Genomic DNA, 24,502 nt, shown 5'->3' with positions numbered 1-24,502 from the left:
GGCCACCCTTAGATTTAGTAGACTTAACTAAATCGATTTATTGTCTTTGTTTAAGCAGTTGAATTAAGTGTCTTTGAACAACAAATTCAAGTTGGAAGCTTTTGATTTTCAAATGAGCCGTACTTGACATCCTGAATGATCACTATAAGATATTGTATGGTTCTCTGTTTTGGTAATGAGTGTGCATACAGAGAACATGAAGTAAAACTTGAATTCAGGCTCTCTATTTTCATGACTGGCTACGGTCTGCTGCTCCAAAGCTTGAGCCACAGCTCTGAACCTTCTTTTACAGTCATAAATGTTATGTAACATTGAATGCCTTTCCAAATTCTTCTCCCATGTATCGAGATGTACATTATCTTCGAGAGACAGGACTGACAGTTATAAACAGACACGGAAGCTGTATTTCTGAACCATTTGAAATATACAGTATCTCCAGAATACAGTGAATCCCAAACAGTATCCTTCAATATGACTGTGGTTCTGCTGTGCTTGTTGCAGCTAATTAAAAATGTTTAACACTGATTGAATTTCTGTTGAGCCCTTTAAATTGATAGTGTGAGACTGTAGTTCATTGTTAAAAATTATCTGCTTAGAAACTTACAGATAAACTTAGAAATACTGTTTACAAACTTATATGTATTCAGGTGATCTTATGGCTGTGATTGTTGTAACAGTGTAGGTGACTAATACAATTAATTCCCTGGCATTTCCTTTTGAAGTATGTCTATGAAAGTTTTTGGTGAAACAGATAATTAAATCTCTTACAGTAGCAACATTAGCAACTAGGAAACTGGACTTTCAAATATAGCCCTCTGTGTGTGTGTTGTCCTCTAGGTGGAGGAGTTGAGTCGGCTAGAGGTCGTGTCTGAAGATGAGACATTGCCACGGGCAGTGAGAGCCAAAAGGTCTAAGGTCAGTTTCCATTTACTGCAATGACAAGACTGACAAGATTTTACCTAATCAAGTGATCTCCATAAAAATCTACTATGTTTCATTCTAATTTTATGTAGCCATTTTTAGATTTAAAGAGTAAAAATTTCCCTTGTTTATGTCTATCCAATATCGCAGAGTATGGACTCGGCTCACGAGTGTCCCTATCACCATGGAAATGGACCATACAATGATGTCAACATCCCTGGATGTTGGTTCTTCAAGCTACCTCATAAGGTTACTTGAGACACCCCTTTCCAGATTTCATTATATGAATTAACACTGCTCTGCATGCACAACCCTGTTGAGTGTGACCTTGACAGTGATCTTATATGTCAGGATGGGAATGAGAATAACGTGGGCAGCCCCTTCTCTAAAGACTTTCTGTCTAAAATGGAGGATGGAACCCTTCAGGCAGGCAGAGGAGGAACCAATGCAGCACGTGCACTGGAGATCAACAAAATGATCTCATTTTGGAGAAACGCCCAAAAACGCATCAGGTACACTCCAGAGTGCTCTGCCAGTAACAGCCTTTTGAAATTCCCTTTGGTCAGATATTATTGACTTAGACTATTGTGTATTCTTTTTATTGATTTTTTTTTTGTCTGTCTTTGTAGTTCTCAGATGGTCGTTTGGCTACGGAGGGGAGAACTTCCTCGTGCTGTTATCAGGTATGTCAGGATTATTTTGCACCATCCAGTAATTACATTGTGGTTGTATCTCTAAAACCATTCTTTGACCTACACAGACATGATGACTACAGTGAGGAGGGGCAATATGGTGCCATTTTACCACAGGTTATTACTGCTGGGACAGTTACCCGCAGGGCTGTGGAGCCGACGTGGCTTACTGCCAGTAATGCACGGGTGAGAAGAATCAAGCTGAGTCTTGTCCACATAATCTGGTTGCATGTTCTATTTATGGCTCCCCAATAAACAATAAAATTTCCAAGGAACACAGTGTAAAACAATAAAAATATCTGTAATAACAATGAGTGGCATACTACAGGGTGTCCGAAAAGTCAGAATCCAATGGGAATAAGTTGACCCGAATATGTTGAGCAAAAAACATGATACAGTGGCTAAGAAAGTGCATAGAGCAAAAGAGTGTATGTTGTAAATAATAAATACAAAATTAAGGTTTACTCTCATTGGTTCCTGAGTTTTTGGACACCCTGTAGATATTTATCAAAGTTTAAATTAAAAAATTAGATATATATCAGATAATATAATGCTTAAAAACCAGCTGAACCTGCTAATCTACTTATTTTCATAACTATTATGTATAAAATCTGTCTAATGTCTGTAATAATACCAAACCATTTTAGTAATATGGTGAATACTATTTAGGGAAGCTTTTTATTTTGCTTAGATTATACAGTGTTGCTACATATTACAATGATAGTAATGAGGTTTGTAGAGCATGGAAAGACAAATTATTCAAACCTTATGCATGCTTATTGTATGACCTCAAAATTAATATGAGACTAATTACAAAGCAATCACCAGTTTAAGTTCCCTGGGGCTTTCATAGTCCTTGAATAACCACATCAAGGTTGTCTAGAGTTTAGACCAGGATGTCTACACTGCAACATTAACATGTCCTTACATGTTAAAGTCAGCTTTGATACACTGAAGAAAGATTAACATAGAAATGATGCTTTCTCTAAGATTTAAAAATAAATAAATAAATAATCCCCTGAAAGCTTATGCATCCATCTTAATGTTTTTGCAGCGGGATCGTGTAGGCAGTGAACTGAAAGCTATGGTGCAGGTGCCTCCTGGTTATCACCTGGTGGGTTCAGATGTTGACTCACAAGAATTGTGGATTGCAGCTGTGCTAGGAGAGTCTCACTTTGCTGGCATGCACGGTGAGATAACATGCCGTATTGATTTCCTTATCCTGTTCCATTTGAACCAAAGATGATATACAGCAGCCAAAGTGCCTAATACAGCAATTTGTCAATATGCTATATTATTATTGTCAGAATTGGACTTGTCAGGTCAGCATTTTGAAACTTTTATTCAAAACTGTAGCCCAACTGGGTATTATCTCAGTGTGTACTTGGAGCCAATTTTTTAGACTTGAAGTCAAAACTGACTTTGTTACTTCAGGTCCCTGGTCTTATTTTGCCAACTAATAAAACTCAATCTTTTCAAAGACAAATTCATGTTTTTCTGTAAACTGCCAAAATGCAGTGAGTTTTTTTTCCACCAGTAAATGTCTGGCAGAAAGATGCATGTGCAAGTACCATGTATATGCTGGCAAATCTCAATGGATAAAGGTCCAGCCATAATGTAACCCACTTGAATATCTTGTTTCACTTAGACACATTATCATGTTACTGAAGAAAAAAGTAGATGTATTGTTTCAGCGTCATGTTGAACAAATAAGGGTTTGAGTGCTCGATTGTGCCTTTCAGGGTGCACAGCGTTTGGGTGGATGACCTTGCAGGGGAAAAAGAGTCAGGGCACAGACCTGCACAGCCGCACTGCAGATGCTGTGGGCATCAGCCGGGAGCATGCTAAAGTCTTCAACTATGGCCGCATCTACGGTGCTGGCCGGCCGTTTGCCGAGCGCCTACTCATGCAGTTCAACCATCGACTAAGCCAAACCGAGGCAGCTAGGAAAGCACGCCAGATGTATGCTCTCACTAAAGGACTGCGCAGGTAGAACAGCTGGAGACTCAATTATTTAAACCAGTCTTAATAATGATATGTTTATCTGAAAATAGAATTATTAATTTGAAACAGATATCATCTCTCAGAAGAGGGGGAATGGCTAATTAAGGAACTAGGTGTAAATGTGGAGAGGGATGAAGATGGGACTGTGTCCAGAGAGGAGTTACGCCGGATTTCAAAACTATTGGGCCAGAAGTGAGATCACTGACTCTTAAGCTTTGTCAATATTGTTTTTTTATGACTTTTTGATTCTTAGGAACTGATTTTAGAGCTTTTATTTTTGTCCCTGGCTTGCTTTGATTTAGAGATGGGTAAGCTGATATTTTGGATGGATCTTACTTGTTTAAAAATAAAAGCCATTTGCTTAGCTTGTGTGGAATAGCTGTAATTACTTGTTCTCTTAGATCTCGGAATAAGAAGAAGTGGGATATAGTTGGACGGCGTGTGTGGACTGGAGGTACTGAATCCGAGATGTTCAACAAGCTGGAAAACATCGCTCACTCAAAGCAGCCAGCCACCCCTGTGCTAGGCTGCAGAATCTCCCGAGCCCTGGAGCCAGCTGCTGTCAAAGAAGAGGTATTTTAATTTCTAAAACACAAACATCAGAACCCTTTACTAATTAATATATTTGGCTATTTAAGTTATACCTATTTCAGACAGTAGACATAGGTTGACTGTAATTTTTTGGAGCCCTCTGCTGCATGTGAGGAATACCAACCCTAACCCTACACCTTAAAAAAAAAAAAAAAGGTTTAAAAAAAAAAAAAAAAAAGGTCCAAGCTGAGCTTTGCAATAAAAAAGGCTTTTTTTGTGAATCAGCTTTTCTAAGGAGGAAGATAACACTTTATTGATGCCAAAGGGAAATTAGAGAAAAATGTCTTTGTAAAATGTTTCAGACCTGTACTAGTAATATTTCAAATACAAACTGCACCTTTCCTATTAACACCTTAGTTATAGCATAAATGTTGGACAAGCAGGTGCCCCAATACTTTTGAACATATAAATAGTATGACTAGTATATGTGTATTTTTAGTTCATTACCAGCAGGGTGAACTGGGTGGTGCAGAGTTCAGCAGTGGACTACCTTCACCTGATGCTGGTGTCCATGAAGTGGTTGATGGAAGAGTATGACATAGATGGGCGCTTCTGTATCAGCATTCATGATGAAGTGCGCTACCTAGTAAAGAGTGAGGACCGCTACAGAGCAGCACTCGCACTACAGATCACCAACCTACTTACCCGGTTAGTACAAGGTTTATTCGGACTAGTCTTAACTTTATCGTTAGAAGCAGAGACTAACAAAAATGTTTTTTATCTGGTCTGAGTAGAATTCCATACATGTTAAATGAGACTCTCGTTTACTTGATGACAGGATGTACATGGTCTCAACTGCTTGCCCTGTCTCCACAGATGTATGTTTGCCTATAAGCTGGGCATGAATGATCTCCCTCAGTCTGTGGCTTTCTTCAGTGCTGTAGATATTGACCAGTGCTTACGGAAAGAGGTCATTATGGACTGTGTAACTCCATCTAATCCTACTGGACTGGAGCGCCGATTTGGACTAGCACAAGGTGTGATTAACAGATATACACTGCAATACTCTTGCAAAGAAAGATGCATGTTCCTGTGTAAACAAGCAACTAAAGCTTAGAAAAGTGGTAGCTCAGTGGTTAAGAAGCTAGACTATTGAACATAACATCATGAGTTCATATCCCAGCACTGCCAAGCTGCTGCTGTTGCTGGGTCCTTGAGCAAGGCCCTTAGCCCTCAGCTGTATAAATGTAAGTTGCTCTGGATAAGGGCATCTGCCATAATGACCAAAAAAAAAAAAATCACTTTATAGCATATTTTGAAATTCATTAAATATAGCAACCATCCAACCAAAATTTTTAAATATCAGTTTCTTTACATAATAAGATGAAATTAATTGATATAAATGAGTCTTTTTGTATTTTTATTTTACAATATTTTTATTTTTAGAATATAAAGTACATCTAATTTCATATAAGTGGTCTCTGGAATTAAGAACTAACACATTGAAAAGATGTGGAAAATAAATAGAAACATTAACAAAATTAAATATGCATTTTTTTTCAATAGGTGAAGCCTTGGATATCTATCAGATCATTGAGATTACTAAAGGGTCTTTGGCCAAAGGAAGATAGTCCAAAATCTCCAGAATAATGGAGGAGAAACCACTGGAAAAGGCCAACAGTTAAACATGCACAGCTGGTGACTGAGGATCCAAAGGAAGATCCAACATAAAAATTTGTTTTCCTTCACTGCTTTCTTCTCTTCTTCTTGGGAGCCTCACTCTCCTCAGAAGCTTGAGTGTCAGTCTAACAAAAGAAAGATGGCAGGTCATTATTAAGAAAAGTAAAGCTGTATCTGAACATGCATCAGGCTGTTATATACCAAAAGTAAGGGTTCTTTCGACTGTGTGAAAGTTTTGAGACATGTTTTGAAATTATTACAATAATTCAAGTGTCACTTCACTTTTTATTTCAAAACTCTAACAAGTAGAATGTTACAGTATCCTTTACAAAGGTTTATTTTGTTATTTGTTGATACTGAGTGGGTTCTAACTATACAAACTTAACTCAGACACATGTCTTGGTATATCTGCAGGAGTTTTTTTTTTTTTTTTGTAGGAGTCAAGTTTGGGGTCAAGGCATCTCTGGTGTGTTACAAGCATGTAATGTAGGTTATCCAAATGAACATCATGGATCGTTCCATATTCCCACATTTTATGATTACCTTGTACTATCAGTTTAATCATCTAACATTACTGTCCATGTAGCTACTAAATAATAAGCCTAAAGATTTGGAAATGTAAAAGTGTATAAGCAAACAAACCTGCTGGCTCTCGTGCTGCTCTTGTAGTGCAGCCTCCAGTGTGGCAGTATTGATCCGAAAGTCTCGAGAAGTGCTCAGCTTCATATACTGCATCAGATTTACCTGAAGAAAACATCATAGCCCTCTGACTTATTAAACATTACAGAATTACTTTTTGGTATGTATTGTTCTCAATGCCCATATTCTGTTTTTATAGTTACTTGTTTACTAAAAATATCAGCTGAGAAAGATTTGAGAGTTTACCTTTGACTTCTTGGAGAGAACAATTAGAAACTTCTCATACTGTTCAATATTGAAGATCAGAGTGGGTATAGATTTGGTATCACGTAGAACCTTAGCCTAAAGCAATATGGTTTAAAAGAAAGCATTAGATAAGAGCTGAGTATGTCCAGGGTGAACATGGGAATTCAGAGGAGTAAAAATCCTTACAGAGGCAGCCACAACTGCTTCCTCTTCTTTTCTTTTCTTCTTCCTCTCATTTACTCCTCCATTCATCTCACCACTCTGTAGGTAAATCACCACGCAGCATATAATGTGAAACACTAGCATGATCAGCAGATTGAGAAAACAAAAAAGAAGAAAAGAACTTACCTGTACATATGTGATGAATGAGTAGCACTGAGGGGTGAGGTGAGAGCCTGATAGCTTCACCTTTATGGACACAGACACACACACGCCTTACATTATGTAAACATGGGGGAAAGAACTATTTTGCAACCATACCTAATTACAGAGTTTGCTTAGACACTGTAACCTTTACTCATGCTCTTTGATAAAGTATAAATCAAGTTAGAGCCCCTCTTATGTTTTACATCTGCTATTAAAATCAGGGTTCTTACCAGTTTCTCCAGACGAGCAGGCAGTTGACCAGGATGAGCTACACACAACTGGATATACTGCAGGAGAAAAAGGAAATTGTGTAATGTATATAAGGAATTCCAGTTCCTGTTTCTAGTTCAGTGTGCACAAATATTAAACATGATTTAAAGGAAACTGATACCACTACATAAGAGATGTAATAAGCCTCTCAAACTGAACATGTACAATTTAGGATTAATATGAAACTATGGGATATGTGAAATGGCAGATTTTATAAGTAATTTACTTTTATTTCAAGCCACATGAAATATCTGTTCATTCCCTGCAGCACATCTGTCTGCCCAGCTGACAGGTAAAAGGCAAGAACAGATGCTACATCATTCAAATAGTATTTAACCAGTAAAATTAATTTTGGCAGTCCTAACAGAGAATCTGTTTTGAATATTTTAGAAGTCAATGTTAAAAATTGTGTTTGGTTATTTTATTGTTTTACTACTGAGCTACTTAATTTCTGGGTTTCAAGTTTTAAATAACTTAAAATGTTATTTTGGTAAGCCTGTGTATTGTTAGGTGTGGCTCTCACGTATTTGATTAGGGTGGTGAGAATGGTGTAGGTTCGGCTGAGCTCTCGCAGCAGGGCGTCTGTGCAGGCACCAGGAGGCAGAGCTGTTTGCACAAGCTCATTCAGAGCTGTCAGCAGTGTGCCTAACTGCAGAGTCATTGCTTTTTCCACAGGGTCCTGCTGGGCTGACGGCTGTGAGGTGCCTCCTGCCACACACAGACATACACACAGCTCAGTGGAATGCCTTCAAGAATTAAATGGCATTACTGAGTTTGTCACAAATTGTATAGCATATTTTAGTTATACCAAATAGTATATACTAAATAGTATAAATAATACCAATAAAATTATATATCTGATGATACTAAAAATGTTTAAAAAGAAAAAAAAAAGTCACACCTGTAGTTGTTCTATCAGATGTTAACTGGCCTTTTTTCTTGGCAATCAACCAGTCCACCTCATCCAATACCCTCCCTACCTGAGACAACACTAAAAGCTAGAGAGGGAGTGATTTCATCCATCAGACTAATGTCTCTTCATTTGTAGCATGTAGATGTAATTAAAATGGACATACACTTTATCAACCAATCAAAAACCAAATCTCTGGTCACGTTACACTGTAAGTGAGAACTGGCCTTAGAGAACTCACCGTGGTGGACGCTGCTGTCTTCATGCTTACAATTGCAAAGTGAGACTGCTTCTCCACCTCCACATCCTGTGCACAGAGAGAAACAGGGATAATAAAAAACAAATAACACTCTGGAAGACCGCATGATCAATGGTGAATACAATGTCATGCATCAGAAAAAAAAAGGGCACCTCTCCTACAGTGGAAGTGTAAACAATGCACAAAAGATGACGCACTGAACCTTGGTCACAAAAAAGTGGTGTGTATTGTACTGATTACCGCTGAAAAATTTATACTGAGAAACTAACATGGTTATACATGTTAGTATAACATATGGATGTAGAAAAGAACATATCTGTACTCATAATTTATGCTTGAAGCCTAGGCCTAATCTTAACTTAATATTGAAGCCTAAGGGCACTTGTTAGAGCAGGTAATAACCATGTGAAATGTAATTTTTTTTTTTTCTTTTATCAATGTGGCAAAACTTTCATCTTGGACAATCATACGTGTGCTACAGATGCTGTAGATACTGGTTAAGTCAAAAAATGCTGGAGTACTCCTTTAAACGTAGAAGGGGCGTGCGTGTCATTAGTCCATGGGTTCTGCATTTGTGTGTGTGTGTGTGTGTGTGTGTGTGTATTTATATATGGATTAGACAGGCAGAGAGACACATACCTGGTCTATGTCCCCTAGCTGACTGTGAATGTCCTGACAGAGCTCCCACAGCAGAGACACAGGACTTTTGTAGAGGACATGCAGACTGAAGAGCAGAGACAGTAGACCCTTACTGAAGGATATGTCCTCTGTGAGAGAGAAAGAGAGAGATCACATAAGCAATGTAATAAGCCTTTCAAACTGATGCCACCTAAAGTTTGGGATTCATATGAAACTATATGATAAGTGCCAGATTTTACAAGTAGTTTACTTTTATTTTAAGCCACATGAAATACTCTGTTCATTCCCTTCAGTGTAGCGTCTGTCTGCACATCAGACAGGTGAAAGGCAAGAAAAGATATAACATCACATGAATTATTATGCACACACACAGAGGTATAATTAAGGCTTACCGAAGCTAGTTTCTTTGCAAATTTTTACTGTCCAGGTAATCATCTGGAGAAACTGTGAAGAAATGCATATACAGAATATCAAATAAACGACCTCAATTCAGTAAAGACTTCAATAATATTCAAGTGGGAGTAACTTTTTTAAATGTATACCTGCTGGGAGGTGGGCTCCAGCAGGCGGAACAGCACACTGAGGATGCTGACTAGCAGCTGGGCCTCTCTGCTGCTGAAGTCCTCCTCTCCTCCACTCAGCTGACTGAACAGGGCACGCTATTCTCACACACACACACACACACACACACACACACACAGTTAGATTGGGTGCTTTACATTTTTCTTCAAATTTGTGTCTGATAAGAAGAATTTCCTCCAAACTGTAGTTAACATACAGTATGTTCCATTTTTCTTTCTTGCCTCTTACCAAGCTATATAAAGCACGCCTGGGCAGAATGCACTCTCACTGCAGGGTCATTAAAAAAGTTTTTTACCTGAAATTGCCGAATGTAGAAGGCAGCCTTTTCTGTCAAGTTGGCATTTTCAGGGGCACCCTCCTCCTCCTCTCTGCAAACATCTGAAAGGAACAGACACACACTACCATTACTTGTGCTACAGGAAGCTACAGCATTAATGTCTGTCTGAATTACACAATGGAACAAGCAGTCAGTCAGTTAGAACAGAAATACAGTGAGGGGGAAATAAGTATTCAGACAATTTTGTTTTTGTTATTTAATATACAGTATATCCAGTGCATATATCCACTTCTTATACTTATTTGTACTTATAAACATTAACATAAAAAAAGTATTCATAAGCATAAAAAAGATATGTTTAAAAATTTAACTAATAGGGAAAAAGTATTCGGACTCCACAATTACCAACATTAATACTTTGTTGCAAAGCTGTTGTTTGCAACAGCAGTTACAGCTTTGAGACGTCTACGGTAACAAGTATTTAGTTGTTAGCAGCATTGTGGTTCAGTTTTGGCCCATTGATCTTGGCAAATCCTCTTCAATTCCCCAAGATACAGGGGTCCCTCTGATGAACTCAATTTCAAAAACCACAATAAATTTTAAATGGGATTCAGGTCAGGCTAGGCCATGCAAGGCCTTATTGAGGTATTTTTGCTGTATGTTTGGACTCGTCTTGTTGAAACATCCACTTTCTCCTCAGATTCAGTTTATTGGGTGATGAGATTAAATTCTCCCTAATGTCCCGGTACATCGATCCATTCATGTTTCCTTTGATAATGCCTCAGTACCGTTTGTCAGAGAAGCAGCCCCATATCATGATGCTCCCACCTCTGGACTTCACTCTGGGTGTGGTGTTCTTGGAATCATACACATAACCTTTCTTTGTCCAAACATGATGAGCTGCAAGAGTTAAATTTTTTTTGCCAGAGTATATTGTTCCAAAAGGGTTCTGATTTGTCTAAATGCTTTCAGATGCACATCTCTGTGCTTCTTTTTTAGCAGAGGAGTTTTCACTGCAGTTCATTGCTTATTGTTCTCATTGTCTTTGCAGCTTTTTTCCATTCGAGTCTTGACACCAGGTGCAATCTGCACATGAACATTTTTTAACAGCATATATATCTAGAATTTGATTTGTTATGTAACCCTTACACGCACACACACACACACACACACACACACACACAATATTTCTATAACTGCTGATCTCCTAGGATTTTCACGCACAACAGTTTTTAGAGTTTACTCAGAATGGTGCAATAAAGAAAAACATCCAGTGAGTGGCAGTTCTGCAGATGCTTTTTTGATGAGTGAGGTCAATGGAGAATGACCAGACTGGTTCGTGCTGACAGAAAGGCTACAGTAACTTAGATAACCACTATGTACAACTGTGGTGAGCAGAAAAGCATCTCAGAATGCACAACACATCGAACCTTCAGGCGGATTGGCTACAACAGCAGAAGACCACATCAGGTTCCACTTCTGTTAGCCAAGAACAGAAAGCTGAGGCTGCAGCGGGCACAGGCTCACCAAAACTGGGCAGCTGAAGACTGGAAAAACGTAGCCTGGCCTGATGAATCCAAATTTCTACTGAGGCACACAGATGGCAGGGTCAGAATTTGGCACCAACAGCATGAATCCATGGACCCAACCTGCCTTGTGTCAACAGTCCAGGCTTGTGGAGGTGGCTTAATGGTGTGGGGAATGTTTTCTTGGCACACTTTGGGCCCATTAATACCAATCATCACGTGAATGCCACAGCCTATCAGAGTATTTTTGCTGACCATGTGCATCCCTTCATAGCCACAATTTACCCATCTTCTAATGGCTACTTCCAGCATGATAATGCACCATATCACAAAACAAAAGTCATCTCAAACTGGTTTCAGACGTGTCTAATAGAACACCTTTGAGATGTGGTAGAACAGGAGATTTGATTAGTATGCACCTGAAAAAATCTGCAGGAACTGTTAATAATGTCAACATGGACCAGAATCTCAAAGAACATCCTGTGGAATCCATGCCACAAAGAAGTGAGGCTGTTTTGAGAGCAAAGGGAGGCCCTACCCAGTATTAATATAGTGTTCTTAATAAAGTGCTCATTTAACATATAAACCTATTATATTCATTTATATATTTTTACATTTATATAAATATAAACCCAGTTTAAAATAGTGTCTGAATACTTTTTTTAATATCAATTTTATTTATTAAAATCTTTTTTATGCTTATTAATACATATGTTCATATTTATAAGTAAAAAGTCAAAAGACAATTTAAATTTGAAATGGATACATTCACTGGAAGTATATTAAATATCAAAAGAAGCATCTGAATATTGAATATTTTCCCTCACTGCAGCTGCATAAAGTCACTTACCAAGAGAACACAGGAAGCTGGACACTTTGGTGGGGTATTGCTGTAGGATGGTGCTAAAGATACGCAGCAACCCCTCCAGACACAGCAGAGACACGCTGTAATTCTTCTCCTTCTTCCCAGCATCCTCCACAGATGATGGGATGTTGGTGTATCGCCACATCAGCACACTGAGAAAGGAAATGAGACGGTAACATCAACAAAGTGCTTGTCTTTTTTTTTTTTTTAAATAAAGTCTCTACTTGTACACGTAGTAGTTGAAACAACATGGCTGGTGTGTCTAATAAAGTGGCCAATAAGTGCCCACCACCCAAATTACTGTATATGTAGTAAGTGGTGCGATGACAGACAGGAGAGGGGAGAGCTGACATAACGTGCATAGCACAGCCAGTAACTGAATACCTACAAAGTGCACTAAAATGGTATGTGTGTCTGATAATGGTCAATAAGTCACAGTGCACCTTATAACCTTGCAACTGAGTGTCAATCTCAAGCCATGGTGACAGAAAACTTTAGTCCATAATTAAAGTCTGTATTTGTTTTGCATAGGAAGAGACCTAGTGATTTCACAGAGATGGCGGAAAGTCTTGTCAGAGTTCTGGCCATCAGGTCCATCTGTGTAGCCTGTCTCTTCCAGCTGTTGAACCTTCTGCAGGGCTACGCTCACACTGTAGCGAAGAAACTCTCCACTGGAGCGCAGCACTGACAAGCTCTCCTCATGAGTCTGAGTACTGTCTCTGCACAGAAGAACACAAACAAATAGAGTATATCTGTTCAAAATAGAGTCACTACAATCCACAATGAGAGCTCAGACAGGTTAGGCAGAATATGCCTTGATCACCATATGATCCGTGGTGGCCATGGTATAGTTCTCATTTTTTAAGTGTCTTGTTAAAATCCATGACCAGCTCAAAACCATACTCACTGAAACACATGCTCACTGCTACGTACCGGAAGAGAGCAGTCAGTAGGGTAGATACAAATCCAACAGAGAGCAGACTCCGGGGAGTTTTACTAGAGGGTGTCCGGCCCTTTCCTGACTTCTCCCTCAGAATCTCAGCCAGTTTGTTGTAACGATTAAAAAGCTCCAGGACATCCTGAAAACGGCTTTTGCTGCTCAATACACACACAGACACCAAGACAGGCACACAGTCCTTTAAACATTCTGTGCTGGAGGGATCAAATAATTTTATTAGTCTTAATTGCTAGATGGGTCATAGCTAAGAGCTGACATACCAAACTGCACCAAACAAAGGTACATCTACATACAACTAACACTGGTCTTACCTGTGCACATCCTTGTAAGATATATGTAACAATAACATTTGCTAAGCAGATTATTCTACAGCAAAACTGCTGTAGTATACCAAAACTGCCAGAGTATACCAGATGTAACCATCCTAACAATTAAGATCCCAATTTACTCCCAAAAGGTTATGACTAATTTAGGTTCTGTTGGTGGAACTGGAACCTAGAAAGCCCCATGACACTTCTAAACATATGCTCATGTCAGATTACCTGAAGTTGCCTGTGATGAAGTTGTATTCTATGAGAACCTCATACACTCCCATCACCAGCACAGCATATATACTGTTCTTCACCCCAACACTGGATGCCATGGAGAACTCAGCAGACTTATCCTATGAGAAACAGATGAAGTTTTTTTGGGCTGCTCAGACAAGTTTCACAGTTTGAATAGTCTGCATGGAACATAGCAACATCTTCCTAAAGCAGTGTCTGTCTGTGTATATAAAAAAAATGGCAGTGTTTCTGCAACTCACTGGTATACACTAGCACTGTCACATACCAGCTCAAAGTCCTCCAGCTCACACTTGATCATGCGTCTAGTTACACTCTCCAGAATTGCATGGAGTTCATCCTGGAACCCTTCTTCATCTTCCTCTTCATCATCACTCTCACCTCCGGAGGCATCTCGCATACTCTGATACCAGAGCAGGCAGTGGATGGTACAGGAGAACAAGTGAGCCTAAATGAGAAAAAAGAAAAAGAAAAGGCAAGATAGACTGCATTAAAAAAAACATGAAAACAGAAGATAACCTCCACCTCTCTCCAGAACTGTCATGGTGTCTATGACCATTAAAACCTGAGTGAAAACTGAACAAAATTGCAGAAAGGTTTTTTTTTTTTTTTTTGCATTTTTCAGTGCATAAAGAGTGGTCTTAAGAAAGTGGATCCCTTTTAGATTATAGCATAAATGCTCAGGATGTGACATCATCGTAAGTAAAAGTTGCAACTGAGCTGAGGCTATTTGGCGTTTCACAATTGACAGCTGAATTGGATGGATATTAATGCTAATTTAAAACATGTCAATCCAATTAAAATTCAGAATCAGTTATCCTGAATCTGTTCTATGGAATCAGACATTGATGAAATAGAGAGGTGTAAATGTTTTTTGTTGGCAGTGAGTAAAATAAGATTCTTTCATTCTCATATTCTTTTTTTTTTTTTTTTTTAGTTTTTTTAAGATCACAGTACCAGAGGCTCCTGGAGGAAGACCTGATCTCCCTGTGCATTTATGCAAGACTCCAACTTCACAGGTGGCAAAAGGTCCTGCTCTGGCTCATAGTATCGCCTCAGCTAGAGAACGCAGATAGACACAAACTATTTAATATTCAATATTTGTCAAATAATATGAAGTTAATAAATATTCAAGTAGCCATAAAAATAACGGGCATAGATTTGTTCTAAGACATACAAGTACAACCACCCACCTGTGACAGAAGGGTCTGCATGATGGACCCTGCCAACTGAGAGTTGCGTCGGAGAACATCATGGAATCCCTTAAAAATACACAAACATATATATATATATATATATATATATATATATATATATATATATATATATACACACACACACATACACATATATACTGTACACCGATCAGGCATAAAATTAAAACCACTGACAGGTAAAGTGAATAACATGGGTTATCTTGTTACAATAGCACCTGTCAAGGGGTGGAGTATATTAGGCAGCAAGTGAACAGTCAGTTCTCAAAGTTGATGTGTTGGAAGCAAGAAAAATGGCAAGTGTAAGGATCTGAGCGACTTTGATTTGGGCCAAATTGTGACGGCTAGACGACTGGGTCAGAGGATCTCCAAAACGGCAGGTTTTGTGGGGTGTTCCTGGTATGCAGTGGTTAGTACCTACCAAAAGGAAGGACAACTGGTGAACTAGCGACAGGGTCATGGGCGCCCAAGGCTCATTGACGCGCATGGGGAGTGAAGGCTAGCCTGTTTGGTCCAATCCCACAGAAGAGCTACTATAGCACAAATGGCTGAAAAAGTTCATACTGGCTAAGATAGAACGGTAACACGCAGTGCACTGCAGCTTGCTGCGTATGGGGCTGCATAGCCGCAGACCAGTCAGAGTGCCCATGTTGACCCGTCTACTGCCGAAAGTGCCTACAATGGGCATGTGAGCATCAGAACTGGACCATGGAGCGGCAGAAGACGGTGGCCTGGTCTGATGAATCACGTTTTCTTTTACATCACGTGGATGGTGCATGTGCGTCGCTTACTTGGGGAAGAGATGGCACCAGGATGCACTATGGGAAGAAGGCAAGCCGGCGGAAGCAGTGTGATGCTCTGGGCAATGTTCTGCTGGGAAACCTTGGGTCCTGGCATTCATGTGGATGTTACTTTGACATATACCACCTACCTAAACATTGTTGCAAACCAAGTACACACCTTCATGGCAACGATATTCCCTAATGGCAGTGGCCTCTTTCAGCAGGATAATGCGCCCTGCCACACTGCAAAAATTGTTCAGGAATAGAACATGACAAGAGTTCAAAGTCTTGGACAAGTAAGTCTGATCCATGGAGGCCCCATCTTGCAACTTCAGGACTTAAAGGATTTGCTGCTAACGTCTTGGTGTCAGATACCACAGCACATCTTCAGAAGTCTTATGGAGTCCATGCCTTGACAGGGCAGAGCTGCCCAAGGGGGGCCTACACAATATTAATCAGGTGGTTTTAATGTTATGGTTGATTGGTATACACACACACACAGCTCAGCCATAACATTAATCGGTGTGTGTGCATGTATATATATGTATATACACAAAACAATAAAAACAATAAAAATCAATTTTCATCTTTGGAGCAAGAACTTTGCCAGTGACCATGACAACAGGAGATAATCAATGACCATTAAGTGAAGGTAGAAGAGGAGAGGACCTGATTCTGACCTCGTACAGCATGAGACGCACATCCGCCTGCTGGCTGAGACAGCGGCGGAGGCTGCTCAGGATCTCCAGACAGAAAGCCTCATTAGCAGCAGCATTATAGCGCGAGTGGACATCTGCCTGGACCTGAAGAACACAATACACACCATTCAACTCACACTGATCAACCAATCGCATAATGAAACCCTACTTAGCATGATACTTGCATACTGGAGGTGCTGTCTAACAATAACCCCTGGCGAAGAACATCTACATTCAGTACACACCATGAAGGAGATCAGCAAGTGCAATCCGGGTCATAAGCACTATAATGATTGGCAGTTTGGTTACCTGGCTGGAGGTCAGCGCCTGGCTGCACTGACTGGAGGCCAGACTCCCCAAGACCCGGAAGTTCTTCAGCAGCAAGAGGAAGCCAGCCACAGCAGACTTCCGTCCATCTAACTGGCTACAGAGTGTGCAGCAAGGGTGATGGGCAAGATTTAGGTGTCAAATACATAAAGGACAGTTTTAACAAGCATCCTTATTCAGTGAGAGAAACAGCCAGTGAGGAATTATTCTGTAGTTAGTAAGATAACTGGGATAGTAAAAAACTTCTGAATATGAGAAGGGAGACCAATATTATTTTCCTTTTATTTGCCTATATAAAGGGATAGATACTAGACAAATAGCATCCAATCAGATTCCAAATGCCAGAAATAGCATGAACCATGAAATATTCAAAATGCTAATGTACATTAGGTTAATACCTGGAGAACATGGCTTTCCTCAGCACCAAAATTAGGGCATCCTTTAAGCTCATACTGACCTTGAGCAGTGGCTGAGAAGAAGAAACACCACAGATCATGTCAAAAAAGGAATTTAGAAAGTAGGATTGTGAGCATATTCACAAATTTATAAATGCTATGTCTAAGCCAAACTTTAAATATTTCAACAGCTAACATACAATATAGCTCTCTTGAGTTTACCTGCACTGCTTTGAGTAGCCCCTGCACTGTGGTAAGAGGCAGGAAAGATAACTGGTCAAAAGTCTCTATCACTTTTGAGGAGGACTCCAAGAGGATCATGGGAGCGGATATCACAATGTTGGAAAGCAGGTCTGGAACAGGAGAGAAATAAATGATACGATTATAAATTAGAAAACATTTTACATATATTGCTATTACTTGTCCATGTTTGGATGAGGACTATGATGCTTAATTCAATACCAATAAAATGTGTAACTGGTGAAGCTGTCTTAGTAACCAATCGATTCAGGACTTGTTCCAGGATTTCTCCCCTGATTGGCTCATGCATCTGAAGGGGAAACACTGGCTTTTAAAATGAATCTTTTCCAATCTTGTTAAGAAAACAAAACAAAACAAATCTGACCTTGAAGCTCTCTAGAAGAACTTGCCCACCAAGTCTACATGCTAGTTGGGAAGGTGTTTTAGCTGTAGCAGTGGGAATTTCAGTGGTCTTCCCAAAAGGTCCTGCCTTTGGTCCAAATAAGTCCATAAGGATGAAGCCTAACTGCACCAGGCTCTGTGTGACGTGATCCCAGCCAAAGACACTGTAGACAAAAGAGCCGGGGGAAAAAAAAAAGGACATTAAAATCAGTATGTTTTTGCTAAAATGAAAAAAATAAATCTACAAATAAAAGATCTCTATTCATCTAACTTGAGTCTGAGGTCAAACATCAGCAGTGCTCAGTTTTAATACCAGAAATCCCCAAACATTAGGGAGCATTAAAACATTAAAAGCCACAAGCACTACTAGGTGATCCAACACACAAATACACCCTATAAAAATTGACATTATAAAACCCTAATTAGAAATTTCTTCACTGTTGTACTAACAGGGACAGTAAAAATGAGACAGGAGATGTGCTCATGCTGACCTGTTTCTGACCGTGTCCATAATCATGTGAGAGATACTGTGGCATGAGGGTAGCAGATCCTGCAGAAACTTAGAACCTTGCTGAGCTTGCTCATCCTTGAAATTCTTAGTGATTGCACCTTTCAAGAACTCAAACACCTAGGCAATAATTAGAGACAAAGCAAGGAGCTATCTTAAGATTAAAGCCACATGTATTAATACAGTGTTTCTTAATAGTTCCCGGATGTGCCAGATATCATACTTGCTCTTCGTAGCGCTGAATGCGAGCCACAGAAAGCAGCAGAGCAATACTGAAAGGACACAGTGGCTGACCCTGAGATACCTACAGAGACAAATACAATGAAACATGACATTCGTGTGGCATTTACATTTCCAGATGAGATCAGAACCTTAATCTTATTAGGTTTGTGGTTATAATAATGCAACTGGTACACATTTTAGGTATAGGCAATGTGAATCTTGAATCTTTGAGAATAAAACTGATGATCACATGGAAACTTTGAAAAGATGTTTACCTTGATGCTTTTTAAGAACTCCCTGCCAAGCTCATGATCAAGGCGAATGGCAAATACAATGTGCAAAATAGCAGTTCCTTCCACATGTCTCAGCTGGTCCTGTGGGATGGTTTGCACCTCAACATCCTTACTCCTGATAACACAGCATCATTAAAACATTCGGCATCAGTATAATAGTACTTGGCTCAATGAAAGAGGATATGGACTCAAAATCAACAACAATAACATCACCACAAACATTCAGATTCAAGACTAATCCAGACACACAAACAAATAGAGTAAACAGTCATACTTACTCTCCTTTGCTCTGCTCTTCTTTCTGGCAAAGGTCCTGTTCTCGAAAGTAGTTAATAATTCCTTCCAGCAGGAGCCTTTTACAACCCTGCTCAAGAGAGACATACACCTTTATGTAGAGATCTATTTGTAAACACTGTCAGACAAACATCAGGACAAATAAATTAGTGCTAATGCTAACTGCATCAGGAAATAACAATTCAAAGGCGGTTTTTCCTGCTTTAACAGTGTGTCCAGGGTAAAATCATTGAATCTGCATGCATAGTTATGTCAGAGCAGTGGATCATGTGAATAAAAGAAAGCAAAATGAAAAAAATGTGTACTATTAAAAAGTGGGTTTTGCTCTGGAAGGTCTACACATATTCAGCCACATTTGCACCATGAAGTCAGATTTGGCACTGCACCAATTGGTTCAGCCATCATATCTATTTTCTCAGACAAATCTCATACAAAATGTCAATTTAGAATAAACCACAAACATTGAACTCCTGCTTTCATTTATCTACAGAATACAGGTTCATTTACATTAAATTTTAGGAGTTCAGGCTTCAGTTTGTCTCTGCTAAACCCCAAGTGCTTTCAATATTTTTTTTAAACTAGGTTCTGAGGATATCCCTTTTTCCTTACAAACACCTTTACACATAGTGTATGACTGTGTAATATGAGAGGCTGGCATGTGAGATCAGCAGACCTTGGCAGACAGAAGCAGCAGCTGGTAAATTAGAGGGGGGATTTCTTGCAGGTCCAACTTAAGGAACATCCTCAGGACTTTCTCAATCAGAAACTGCAGCTCCTCTGGAGATAAGGGCACATCCCTTAGAAAGACAAAAAAAAAAAAACAGAGGAAACTCCCAGGAAATGTTCAGTTAAAGAGGTAAAAGTATATTAAAAGTGCCACAGCACAAAGATCAATGTCAACAGAGTGACAGTAAGTGTCACTACGAAAATGTTATAAATGTTAAGATAATTTAACACCTCAGTGCTTATGGCAATGTGGGCTGAGATCCAATACAAGCGTAAATACACTGGGGTTCTTTCTAACCTGAACATGGTGGTAAGATGGATCACACACTGCGGGTCCCACCTGTAAACAAAACAGATCACAATATTTTGATGTATTGCCAGTATTATTTCATTTACCAGTTGTCTGTCCATATTAATGAAGGCCACCAATCATTTATGTTTCCCTATCACATTTAACTTTCCTTAATGTTTCTTCATGAAAGATATAACCAACTACAGTATTTATTTTTAGTAGGACAGCAAAAGATGTTTGCAGGAGAGCACTAAATGCTGCATATAACCTAACAGATTGGCTCTGTATTTACAGCTAGAGAACCCACGCCATCCTACCCATGAAGCTGCAGTCTTATGGACTCCTGGCCACAGTAATTGAATACAGCCTTATTAATTAATTGGGATCTGTACATTATATATTTCATACAAAAAAACTAATACTTTTATTTCCTTTTAGTACCTGCTTGAACAAAGGCTATTGATCAGCTGTTTCTTGTATTCCTCTCCACTTAACTCTCCTAAATACAAAAGAACAGAACAGCGTACAGTAATGAGTGATGTAACAAAATGTAAGAAACACAGAGACATGGTAAGAAAATGGTGATATGGTGAGAAAACTGTCACCTTTGCCATAAGCTAAAGTCTCTGTAGCTGCCAGGGCAGTGAGGATGGTAGGGAAGAGCTCCAGTGATTTACCACTACCCATTTCACCCCCTTTTATTGCATCGACATATAAAGATGCCAACGCTGCCAATGCAGGGCCAGGTAGAGCATGTGTCTGTAACACAGAATGGCAAAGAAAATAAATGATTCCCTCCAAACACATATACATGCACAAACTTTTGCATTTTAGACCTTAATGGTGACACTGACTTGTGGTATACAGTGAATTCTACTAAAGAAAATAAACACTAATAGAATTTTAAATAAATGTGTCTTTACCTCTAACATTAGCAACCCGATAATATCTGAAGCCACCTCTGTCTGTAGGTCTCCCGATTGACAGAGAGGAATACAGTGCTTATACACACACAACCTGCGACTGGCCCCATCTGAACTACTCACTGGTGAGCCTTAAATGAGACATAGAGAGAAACACTGGTTAATTTTTCACAAAAGCCAAGGCGTGTCAAAGTGGGTGTTATGCAAATTACCTCTGAATATAGCTTTGATCAAGGCTGCAGTATCCTTTCCTTTCAGGGCGGCATTTGTGATCAGTGCAGTCAACTGCAGAAAAAGTGAGCTTAAAATTGAAAGCACTAATTTCTGCAATGCACTACAAAAATAAAAATGGCTTTCAACTACTGTGCAAAGCTTCATTATTCAGGTAAATCACTAGATTTGATGAGTGGCACAAAACTCTATTTCTAAAACATATACTGTATGTAAAATATTTAATGCAATACACAATTCTACACAAAAAAAATGAATAATGAAATAAGTAAATTATTCTTTTGCATTTTCACAGCACTCACTCAACAGTTTCTTCCTAAAAGCTGATAAGGAATTGGAAAAGCTCCTCTCTAGCTTTACATGTCTCCAGCCCCTGCACTTTGGGATAAATAATCTCATGTCTAAGATTCTCATCTAGTTTTTTTTTGTTTGTTTGTTTGTTTTTTGTTTTTACATGTTTCAAATATATACCTGATCGTGAGACAGAGAAGTGAGGTGATGCTGGAGCTCCTTTATTCCATCTCCCTCCGATAAGGACAAAATCTTGTCAATAGCTGCTTTCATATTAGATGACTATTAAGGTCTGTGAACACATTAAAAAAATAAATTGATTAGCATCATTAGCGTCATTCCCCAAGTTGTCATTGTGGGCTGATAATATGAAATACAAAAATTAATATCTCCGTATTATGAACATTCTCAATAATGATGACTGTACTTCAAATTTCTGACTCTACTTCAGATTGCTAATTCGATCTCCAGCAGTTAATGTACACTCACCAAACACTTAATTAGGAACACCTGTACACCTACTCATTCATGCAATTATCTAATGAGCCAATTGTCTAGCAGCAGTGCAGTGCATAAAATCATGCAGATACAAGCCAGCAGCTTCAGTTAATGGTCACATCAACCATAAGAATGGGGTAAAATGTGATCTCAGTGATTTTGACTGTGGTATTATTGCTGGTGCCAGATGGGGTGGTTTGAGTATATCTATAACTGCTGATCTCCTGAGATTTTCACGCATAACAGTAGAGTTTACTCAGAATGATGAACAAAGAAAAAACATCCAGCGAACAGCAGTTCTCTGGATGGAAATGCCTTGTTGATGAGAGAGGTTAACAGAGAATGGCCAGACTGGTTTGCGCTGACAGAAAGGCTACAGTAACTTAGATAACCACTCTGTACAATTGTGATGAGCAGAAAACAATCTGCAACACATCAAACCTTGAGGCGGATGAGCTACAACAGCAGAAGACTGTAGATGGATCTCGATTTCTGCTGAGGCACACAGATGGCAGAGTCAGAATCTGGCACCATCAGTATGAATCCATGGACCCAACCCGCCTTGTGTCAACAGTCCAGGCTGGTGGAGGTGGTGTAATGGTGTGGGGAATATTTCCTTGGCACACTTTGGGCCTGTTAATACCAATCAATCATCACCTATCTGAGTATTTTTACTGACCATGTGCATCCCTTGATGGTCACAATTTACCATCTTCTAATGGCTACTTCCAGAATGATAATGCACCTCAATCATCAGTCATCTCAAACTGGTTTCATGAACATGACAATGAGTTCACTGTTTTTCAGTGGCCTTCCCAGTCACCGGACCTGAATCCAATAGAACACCTTTGGGCTATAGTAGAACGGGAGAGTCACAGCATGAAATTGCACATGAAAAATCTGAAGGAACTACATGATGCAGTCATGTCGACATGGACCAGATTCTCAAAGGAATGTTTCCAACATCTTGTGGAATCCATGCCACAAAGAATTGAGGATGTTTTGAGAGCAAAAGGAGATCCTACCCACTAATAAAGTGCTCGATGAGTGTATGATGCATTTTAAATACTCAGTATAAAATGTAAAAAGTTTAATTTGCCGTGCAATGCAGTAGGGTAGGTGTGACATTCAGAGGGCAACAACTGTATGTGGGCAGATTCATATTTGTGTCGCTGTCACAACAAATAAAGTAAAGCAAGCAGCTCAAGCATTATAAATCAAGTTCACAGTTGCCAACACCTATTATCCCCTAAATTAGTGACATATAACTAGACAACTTAATTCAATGTGTGTGTGTGTGTGTGTGTGTGTGTGTGTGTGTGTGTTACGTCACGAATGATATCAAAACAAAATAAAAAAAACTCCTCAGTATGTGCTACTGGTTAGGTTGTGTAGAATTACACATTAACATGCATTTTATGGAAGATTTTGCAGTTAGCTTACTTGTTTAATTATCTATTATGTGTTACCTTATTGTTTAGAATAGCTATACAATGCGAACACAGAGCTGTTCATTCTCCTGTTTTCAAACGTTAAAGTAATTTAAACATGTACAAACATTATTGTGTGCATATATTATTTGTTATAGGATCCGTAACACGAACATTACCTTCGTTGTGAACTTGGACGGTGTTTATTAGCTTGTTTCTCTCACATCCACAGCAGCTGTTAGCTTTTTCTGTAACACCTTTTTCCCCCTGTAGTAGAAAACTCCCGCCAGAGGAGCTACAGTTTAACTTCCTCATTCGTAAATCGCGTAACGGATTCTCATTGGTCCATTCCGTTAAGCCCAGCCTTTTCTGACCAATCATTACACACGTCAAGAGGAAATAACGTAACGTAACTGAGGAGCGCGCGAGCAACGACTGCCTCTTGATTGCGTGGTTCGAATCCCGCATTAGTACGATTGTCAATAAAAACGTAATGAACAGCGAATCTCTCCAATAATAAAACAGTTTATTACTCTTTTAATGACAGAAAAACTATTTTGCTAAACAGGAGCGGGTCAGATACACCTACTGGTATGCAGGTTTCCCTAAACCACAAAATAAAGTTTCATTCCGAACTTAAACACTAGGCTTGAAAAATAAAACAGTTTTATGCGTCTCAGTAATTACAGTTAATGAAATCATATAGGTGGTCTGAGGATAAGTGGAGCCCTAGCACAGGCAGAGCCGGCTGGAGTGATGAGGAGTATTGTATAACTGAACCGAGTTTAACTAATTCAGAAGGAGCAGT

The 24,502-nt window shown here is 39.2% G+C and overlaps 2 protein-coding genes across 5 annotated transcripts in view; one reads left to right on the top strand and one right to left on the bottom strand.

Annotated features, from left to right (window-relative positions):
* polg (polymerase (DNA directed), gamma) overlaps nucleotides 1–6,700 on the top strand; it is an 11,944-nt gene extending 5,244 nt beyond the window's left edge. For all 3 annotated transcript variants that reach the window (XM_053237071.1, XM_053237070.1, XM_053237069.1), the window contains exons 12-23: nucleotides 838–915; nucleotides 1,072–1,170; nucleotides 1,273–1,433; nucleotides 1,551–1,604; nucleotides 1,682–1,799; nucleotides 2,668–2,803; nucleotides 3,356–3,602; nucleotides 3,687–3,809; nucleotides 4,019–4,190; nucleotides 4,648–4,856; nucleotides 5,025–5,185; nucleotides 5,715–6,700. In XM_053237071.1, coding sequence (XP_053093046.1) covers nucleotides 838–915; nucleotides 1,072–1,170; nucleotides 1,273–1,433; nucleotides 1,551–1,604; nucleotides 1,682–1,799; nucleotides 2,668–2,803; nucleotides 3,356–3,602; nucleotides 3,687–3,809; nucleotides 4,019–4,190; nucleotides 4,648–4,856; nucleotides 5,025–5,185; nucleotides 5,715–5,779 — 1,623 coding nt within the window. In that variant the 3' untranslated portion in view covers nucleotides 5,780–6,700. The remainder of the gene's footprint in view (nucleotides 1–837; nucleotides 916–1,071; nucleotides 1,171–1,272; nucleotides 1,434–1,550; nucleotides 1,605–1,681; nucleotides 1,800–2,667; nucleotides 2,804–3,355; nucleotides 3,603–3,686; nucleotides 3,810–4,018; nucleotides 4,191–4,647; nucleotides 4,857–5,024; nucleotides 5,186–5,714) is intronic.
* Nucleotides 5,815–24,502, bottom strand: fanci (FA complementation group I). 2 transcript variants are annotated; one of them, XM_026919348.3, is made up of 38 exons: nucleotides 23,874–24,499; nucleotides 21,947–22,058; nucleotides 21,457–21,529; nucleotides 21,245–21,375; nucleotides 20,927–21,080; nucleotides 20,763–20,820; nucleotides 20,328–20,369; nucleotides 19,977–20,100; nucleotides 19,288–19,373; nucleotides 18,992–19,124; nucleotides 18,718–18,798; nucleotides 18,478–18,614; nucleotides 17,970–18,150; nucleotides 17,807–17,894; nucleotides 17,567–17,697; nucleotides 17,348–17,418; nucleotides 16,932–17,046; nucleotides 16,605–16,727; nucleotides 15,122–15,190; nucleotides 14,886–14,987; nucleotides 14,197–14,376; nucleotides 13,908–14,029; nucleotides 13,341–13,502; nucleotides 12,947–13,126; nucleotides 12,393–12,559; nucleotides 10,035–10,117; nucleotides 9,700–9,816; nucleotides 9,550–9,601; nucleotides 9,158–9,285; nucleotides 8,501–8,566; nucleotides 8,251–8,347; nucleotides 7,873–8,057; nucleotides 7,310–7,366; nucleotides 7,062–7,121; nucleotides 6,900–6,974; nucleotides 6,714–6,809; nucleotides 6,471–6,572; nucleotides 5,815–5,953 (listed from the first exon to the last, which is right to left on the bottom strand). In XM_026919348.3, exons 2-38 carry the CDS (start codon nucleotides 22,037–22,039, stop codon nucleotides 5,894–5,896), a joined length of 3,981 nt encoding a protein of 1,326 aa, XP_026775149.3. In that variant the 5' UTR covers nucleotides 22,040–22,058; nucleotides 23,874–24,499; the 3' UTR covers nucleotides 5,815–5,893. The 2 variants fall into 2 exon arrangements, with proteins under 2 accessions (XP_026775149.3, XP_026775148.3); XM_026919347.3 differs by lacking the exon at nucleotides 5,815–5,953 and having other exon boundaries at nucleotides 6,390–6,572; nucleotides 23,874–24,502.

Source organism: Pangasianodon hypophthalmus, chromosome 9 (genome assembly GCF_027358585.1).
Source record: "Pangasianodon hypophthalmus isolate fPanHyp1 chromosome 9, fPanHyp1.pri, whole genome shotgun sequence".
NCBI classification, from domain to species: domain Eukaryota; kingdom Metazoa; phylum Chordata; class Actinopteri; order Siluriformes; family Pangasiidae; genus Pangasianodon; species Pangasianodon hypophthalmus.
Note: the sequence above shows the minus strand (reverse complement) of the source record. Positions and strands in the feature narration are given on the sequence as shown.